The sequence below is a fragment of the Chrysochloris asiatica genome, unplaced genomic scaffold (assembly GCF_000296735.1).
Source record: "Chrysochloris asiatica unplaced genomic scaffold, ChrAsi1.0 scaffold00047, whole genome shotgun sequence".
Taxonomy (NCBI): domain Eukaryota; kingdom Metazoa; phylum Chordata; class Mammalia; order Afrosoricida; family Chrysochloridae; genus Chrysochloris; species Chrysochloris asiatica.
In genome coordinates this window covers 2,423,922-2,430,701 of record NW_006408565.1, presented here as the reverse complement: position 1 = coordinate 2,430,701, position 6,780 = coordinate 2,423,922, and the positions used below count along the sequence as shown (strand labels likewise).

The 6,780-nt window shown below is 47.1% G+C and overlaps 1 protein-coding gene across 1 annotated transcript; it reads right to left on the bottom strand.

Annotated features, from left to right (window-relative positions):
- Positions 1-2,655: 2,655 nt before the first annotated feature.
- Positions 2,656-6,197, bottom strand: LOC102821271 (basic proline-rich protein-like). The gene is made up of 2 exons (XM_006862367.1): positions 6,131-6,197; positions 2,656-3,500 (listed from the first exon to the last, which is right to left on the bottom strand). The coding sequence occupies exons 1-2, from the start codon at positions 6,195-6,197 to the stop codon at positions 2,656-2,658; spliced, it is 912 nt and encodes a 303-aa protein (XP_006862429.1).
- Between the last annotated feature and the right edge of the window lie 583 nt (positions 6,198-6,780).

The following is a 6,780-nucleotide window of genomic DNA, read 5'->3' as shown; positions in this document are numbered from 1 at the left end:
CAGAGTGCTCCTTGGAGGCCAAGATGGCCAAACTTCATCTCTCATACTTCGGACATATTGTCAGGAGGGACTATTCGTTGGAGAAGGACATTATGTTTGTTAAGGTGGAGGGTCAGAGAAAAAGAGGAAGACCTCCAATGAGATGGATTGGCTAAGTGGCAGCATCGATAGACTCATCGATGCATGGCACAGTAGTGAGGTTGGCCCAGGATTGGGCAGTGTTTCGTTCTGCTGTGATAAGGTCGCTATGAGTCGCTATGAGTTCAATGGCATCTAACAACAACAACAAGATGTGTGGTGCTGCGGTTAGTGCACCGGACTATAAGGTAGGCTAGGACTGCAAGGTCAGCTGTTCAAGCTCATCAGCCACTCCTCGAAAACCCTATACAGGGTCATTATGAGTTGGAAGGGACTTGAAGGCACTAACAAGCGAGTCCTGGTGTGGTGTGTGGATTAATGTACGGGACTGCAAAATCTGTTCGAACCACAATGCCGGGATGCCGGTGGTTCAAGCTCACCAGCTGCTCCTCAGAAATTTTATACAGACAGGGTCGCTATAGGTCAGAACCAAACTGACTCGACTGCACTTAACAACAACAATTAGATTGGCATGAATTATTTCCCTCAAGAATTTGAACTGAAGAGCTGGGAGAGACGGGGAGGAAAAGCAGAGTTTAAAAGAATTTTCCCGCCACCACTCCTGGCCACTGAATCAATTCCAACTCATAGTGTCCTTGTATAAGGTTTCTTTCTGGGAGCAGCTGGTGGATTCAAACTGGTGACCTTGCAGTTAGCAGCCCAACTCATAATCCATGACGTCACTAGGGCTCCATTTAAGAGAATGTTGTTGTTGTTCAGTGCAGTCAAGTCGATTCTGACTCACTGCCACCCTGTCTAGGGTTTCCAAGGAGCCTCTGGTGAGTTTGAATTGCAATTCAAACCGACCTTGCAGTCCAGTGCTTATCCTATGCCATAAAAAGCCCGAAACAAGTGCTTTTTAATGAGGGCGCACCAGCAGAGAGAAGCTTGAACTCTTGAAGCTGGGAGGGTGAAGGTGAAGTATAAAGTCTGTATTGGACCTTCCAGTTTCAGTTTGGGGGAGGACTGCACAGCTATTCATGTTCAATTCTCCCATAAGAATTACAATAATAAACTCCTATTACTTCTTTCTTGAAGGAGCTCTGGTAGCGTAGTGGTTACGAATCGGGCTGCGAACCTTAAGGTCAGCGGTTCGAAACTACCAGCCGCTCCGCGGGAGAAAGATGAGGCTTTCTACTCCCGTAAAGATTTACACCCTCGGAAACCCTGTACAGGGTCGCTATGGGTCGGACCCGACTCGATGGCACTCAACAACAACAACAACAATTTCTTTCTTGAGGCCAAGCTTATCATCAACCTGATGTGTTTGTTCTCTCCAGGAACATGTTCATAGAACTCTTTTGCATGTTTTAATTAACTATAGTGAATTATTTAATTAACTATAATGAACTATAGTGAAAACCTTCTGCTGCAATGATGTTCTGGTTTTTCTGAAAGAATTCTCAATGGGGGTGCTACAAAGTAGCTTGAGTACATTCAACACTCCTGATACTGGATGGTCTTCAAATACGTTTTGCTGTTTGATAAACAAAATTTACCTGTGCAGAATCTGAAATACAAGTAAATAGCAGGCACCTCTGATACTAAGAGATGAATAATTTGATGAAACCAAAGTAATAAACGTTGCCCCACATGACTGGTCAGGGTATAGAAAAGGAGTCCGCTCAAAAGTTGTGTAATTTTTTTTTTAATTGAGTCTTTTTTCAGTTTTACTGTACAATGTAGTACTTTTCAAAAAGTGACCCCCAACATAAGAAACTAGAAAAGTAATTTAGTCTATAGAATTCATGCTTCTGTGATAACAGTGAAAATTCAGTGATTTACTATTTTTGCTAATGTGTATCTTGATGTTTGTGCCCTTAAATATTAGACACAGAAATGTCAGGCTTGTTGTACAACAAATTTTTATATTTGAAAACACTAAAATATGTTATTTTAAAATTTCTTCTGAACATAGGTAAGAATGATGTTCTCTTATTTCAGCATCTCTGGGTTTTTCTTCATATAAAATGCTTGTGACCTATGGAGGTTTATAAAACGTTATCCCCAACTAAAATAACTGCTTCAATAATGCGGAAACCTCTTACATTTGATGTTGCTAAACTTAAGTACAATAATGTCACATGCACTTACACAGTAATTGAGGGCACGCCTAAGTCCCTCCCTTTTTCCTAAACCAAATTCCCCAGATCCTAGAAATCACGCCTTTCTGCCCTCCGGAGGCGCCTTTCCCAACCTAAAGTACAATTTAAAATTTAAGCTCCTGACTAAATAATGATTCCGCAGTCAACTGCTAGAGAATTTGGGCACTCTAGTGCTTCTGGAGGGTGCATCGGGGTGTAGGCAAGAGCAAGGGGAGTGGGCGAAGCCGCTGGTTGGTGCCTGAAATCTGTGCGTTGCCCCTTTAATTGTGTCCCCAGCCCTCGGGCGTTTCTGTCCAACGCCCACGTCAGCAAATACCTTTTGTTTCTCTTACGTTGGGGCTACTTGTTTTAGGGCGCAAAAGAACGGCTTCCTAAGGGGGTAATACCCCCACGAAGAACCTGGAATCCTTTCCTACCCCGCGCGTACGACCCGCCGGTGCGCCGCAGCCCCGCGGTAAGTGGCAGCGCGAGGGGCGGACTGAGGGCAGGCGGGGCGTCGGGGCTGCCGGGGACCGACCCGAGAGCCGCTTTGCGGGCGGACGCGCCGCCGGCTCCGCGGGCTCCAACTGCCGGGGCGGCAGAGGCAAAGGCGGCGGGATGCGGGACCTGGGCGCGCTGCCCCGAGACGTTCCCGGGCCCGGGAGAGCGGCGGGCGGTGCAGAGGCGAGCGGGCGCCATTTGCAGCCCCGGGCACAGCGGCGGCGGCGTGCCGGCTCCGAAGGGCTGGAGGTGGCCACAAAGGAGGCGCGGAGAACTGGGGCGGCGGGCATGGCCTCGGGGTGGCGGCCGGCGCCGGGGGATTCAGGTATCCCCCTGAGTCGCGCCTTCCCGCCCGCCGGGCCGGCTCCTCCAGCGCGCCCGGGAGGGGCTGCGGGACAATGGCCGCGCCGTCGCCGTCCGCGCCCGGCCGCCTCTGCTGAGCGCAACGCCCGCCTCGCCGCCCAGCCTGGCCGCCGCGCGGGGAAAGGCGGGAAGGCGCGCGGAGCCTCCTGGCGGCGGCGGCGGGAAGCCAGGGCTGAGCCGGTGCTGGGCGTGTCTGGAGCCGTCGGGCGCTGGGGACTCTCGCAGGGTCGGCGACCGGCGGGGCACGGGCTGCGTTAATGAATGACGGGCACTGAGGCGGGCGGGTGGGGCTGGGATCTGCGGCTTCTCCCCGCGCTGTCCCGGGCGCCTTCCCCGGAGGATGGTAGCCAGCCATTGGTTTTATATCACGATGCGACAGATCTGGGCGTAGAACCGAAGGCAGACTTGCTACACCTAGCAAATGATGTGCGACATTGATGTATGTATGACGGAACCATGGGTGCACGTCTTACACTCCTTTGGTAAATTAGCGGTTGTCCCTTTTCTCCCACGAATGGGCTTACGAACTGTTGATTGTACCAATAGCCAGACTCACATCTTTTCCAAGATGTATGTGGAAGCAGTGGAATCACACTTGTTAGACTTTTAGCTATTTATTCTTAACAATGCCTTTATTCTTAACAAACCTTTATATTTGCATTACTTTATATAGTAAATGGAGTGCTTTCATGTTTTTGAATTATTTCACTTCATTTCACATAAAGCAATCACCCAGTTAAAGTGATGGCTAGTTCATTTTCCAGATGAAGAAACATCGTTTCTCCCTCTAGGTCAGGGGTGAACAAGAAGGCAGCCTTCCAGTGTGCCTTGTGCCCTGGTCCTCCTCCACATTCCACCGAATAACACCTCAAACAGAACTAGTCTGGAAGAACGAGCTAGTTGGCTCAAAGTCCTTGACAGATCTGTATCAGAATAGAGCCCAAACTATTAAACTGAGGATTCAAGCCCTAACCTCCTCCTCCATTTTTTTTAAAAGCCCTGCCCCCCTTGAAGGAGCTCAAATGGTGCAGTGGGTTAAGTGTTGGGCTGCTAACCAAATGATTGGCAGTTCGAACCCACCAGCGGCTCCAAACCACCAGCACCTGCTAGGGAGACAGATGAGGCACTTGGCTTCAATGAAGATAACACAGCAAAGTGAACCCTATGGGGCAGTTCTCCTTTACATAAGATCACTATGAGTCTAAATGGACTTGATGGAAGTACGTTTAGGTTTCACTTAACCCATGAAGGAGCCCTGGTGGCACAGTGGATAAAGTGCTTGGTTGCGCTTCAACTTGGGAAGGAAGAAGATGTGGCACTGTGCTTCTGTAAAGTTTTATAGCCTTGGAGTTTTGGTGTGGCGCTGTAGGATAAGCACTGCACTGTAAGTCACAGGGTCAGAGGTTCAAGCCCACCACCCACTCCTCGGAAACCCTATACAGGGTTGCTATGCAGCGAAACAGACTGGACAGCACTTAACAACAACATAGGTTTGTTATGAGTCTCAATCAGCTTGCCAGCAGTGGGTTGGGTTTGGTTTTGGTCTCCATGCCCCAAGTTGTATTGGTGTCTTGCCCCGTGAACCAAGAGCTCTTCACTAATGACCAGGGACCTTTTGGAAGCAGATTGCCAGCCAAGCTTGTCTTCTGAGATACTTCTGGGTGGGTTTGAACTGCCCACTCTTTTTTGCTAGTTGAGTGCTTAACAATTTGCTCCACTCAGAGACTTCATATTCAAGGTTAATGAACATTCGCTTAAAAGAGATGGTCTTATAGCCCACAACCTTTAATTCAAATTATGCTTATTACCTGTTCCCTTTCTATTCACTTAAATACTTGTCTTTTCTTAATATTCCAAAGATCTTTAAGTTTAATGATTTTAAAGGAGCTCTGGTAGTGTAGTGGTTATGAGTCGGGCTGCTAACCTCAAGGTCAGCAGTTCGAAACTACCAGCTGTTCCGCAGGAGAAAGATGAGGCTTTCTGCTCCCGTAAAGATTTATAGCCTAGAAAACCCTATGCAGGGTCGTTATGAGTCGGAACTGACTCCACAGCACACCACCACCACCAGAGTACAAGATTAAGTGAAAAAGTATTGCTGCAAAATCATAGATCATTTTATTAAACAAAAATATCAAAATGTGGAACGATTGTTTCTTGATACTACCTCCATCTATGTCTGTACATTTCTGAAAGCAGTATTGCCATCTCTCTACCATTTCCATGATAAATTCAATGTTCTTCGATTCATACCACATCAAAACAGCACTTTTGGCATCCTCAAAGGACTCAAATCGTGTATCTTTTAAGTGTTCTTTGAGTTTGGGGAACAAAAAGAAGTTTGAAAGGGCTAGATCAGTGCTCAAGGGTGAATGGAGTAAGGTTTCTGAATGAAAGCCTCCTAGGACAACCCTTGTTATCCTTGATGAATAAGCAAGAGCATTGTCTCGATGGAAAAAAATTCCTTGTGCAGCTTTCTCGTCTTTTTCTCACCGATGTACCTTTCCATTTTCTTAAAACTTCATAATAACCTCTGTGATTGTCCTCTGTCCTTTGAGGACAAAAATCTATCAAGATGACCCGTTTTGAATCCTCAAAAATAGTTGCTATAACCTCTACCTTTAATTTAACTGACCCAGCAGATACCCTCAGAAGCTACTGTTTGATTTGCCCTTATTTTTTAAGGCACCCTAAAGGAGACTGTTATTGAGAGAACTTGTTTGCAGCCATCTACTGATTGCAGAGACATGTGTAAACACACTTTGGAATAAACCCATGCATGTATGGGAACATGAATAGCAATACTTTTTTTTTTTTTTTAAGCTTTTATTCTGTGTTGGGTGAGGGTTTGCAGAGCACGTCATTAGTTTTACATTCAAACTTCGCTTCATCTCATTGACTACAATTCCATCAATGCAACATCACTCTTCGCACTTTCTCTCTGTTTCTGTTCCTCCTTCTTTGCCAGCTCTCTGAACTTTGTCCATGAACAAATGCTGCCACCTTGATCTCAAATGGTCAACCATTCTATGATATGTGCACCTCACCAGTGCTGTTGGAAATTGTGCCATTGGGGTAGTTCAGCTCCAGATCCAAAGGGTGACCAAGGGTCATATTCTCGGGACTCCACCAGTCTCTGTCTGACTAGTAAGTCTGGTCCTTTTCATAAACCTGAGCCCTGTTCTACATTTTTCTCCCACTTTATCCAAGGATCTCTAATGTGATTCCTTTCAGAGCAGTTGGTAGTGATCGCCGGACACCAGCTAGTGCTTCTGGTCTCAGGACTGTGGCGATTGATGTTCTTGTAGTCTGTTAGTCTATTGTTTGTTTTTGTAGTCTGTTAGTCTAAAGTGTTTCCATGCACTTTTAATTTTCTCACTCTTCTTTCCTCTGGGCAGGGCAAGACCCATAGTTGTACCTTAGATGGCCACTCACAAGCTTTTAACATCCCACTCTCTATTCACCAAAGTAGGATCTAGAACAGAGGTGGGGAACGTCTGGCCTGCAGGCCATATAAAGCCCACAAAATCATTTGGCCTTGCCTTGCCAAGGCAACTGCAGTCCCAGCCATCACATTTGTTGTTGTTGAGTGCCGTGGAGTCGGTTCCGACTCATAGCGACCCTGCACAGGGTTTCCGAGGCTGTAAATCTTTACGGGAGCAGAACGCCTCATCTTTCTCCCGCAGAACCGCTGGTA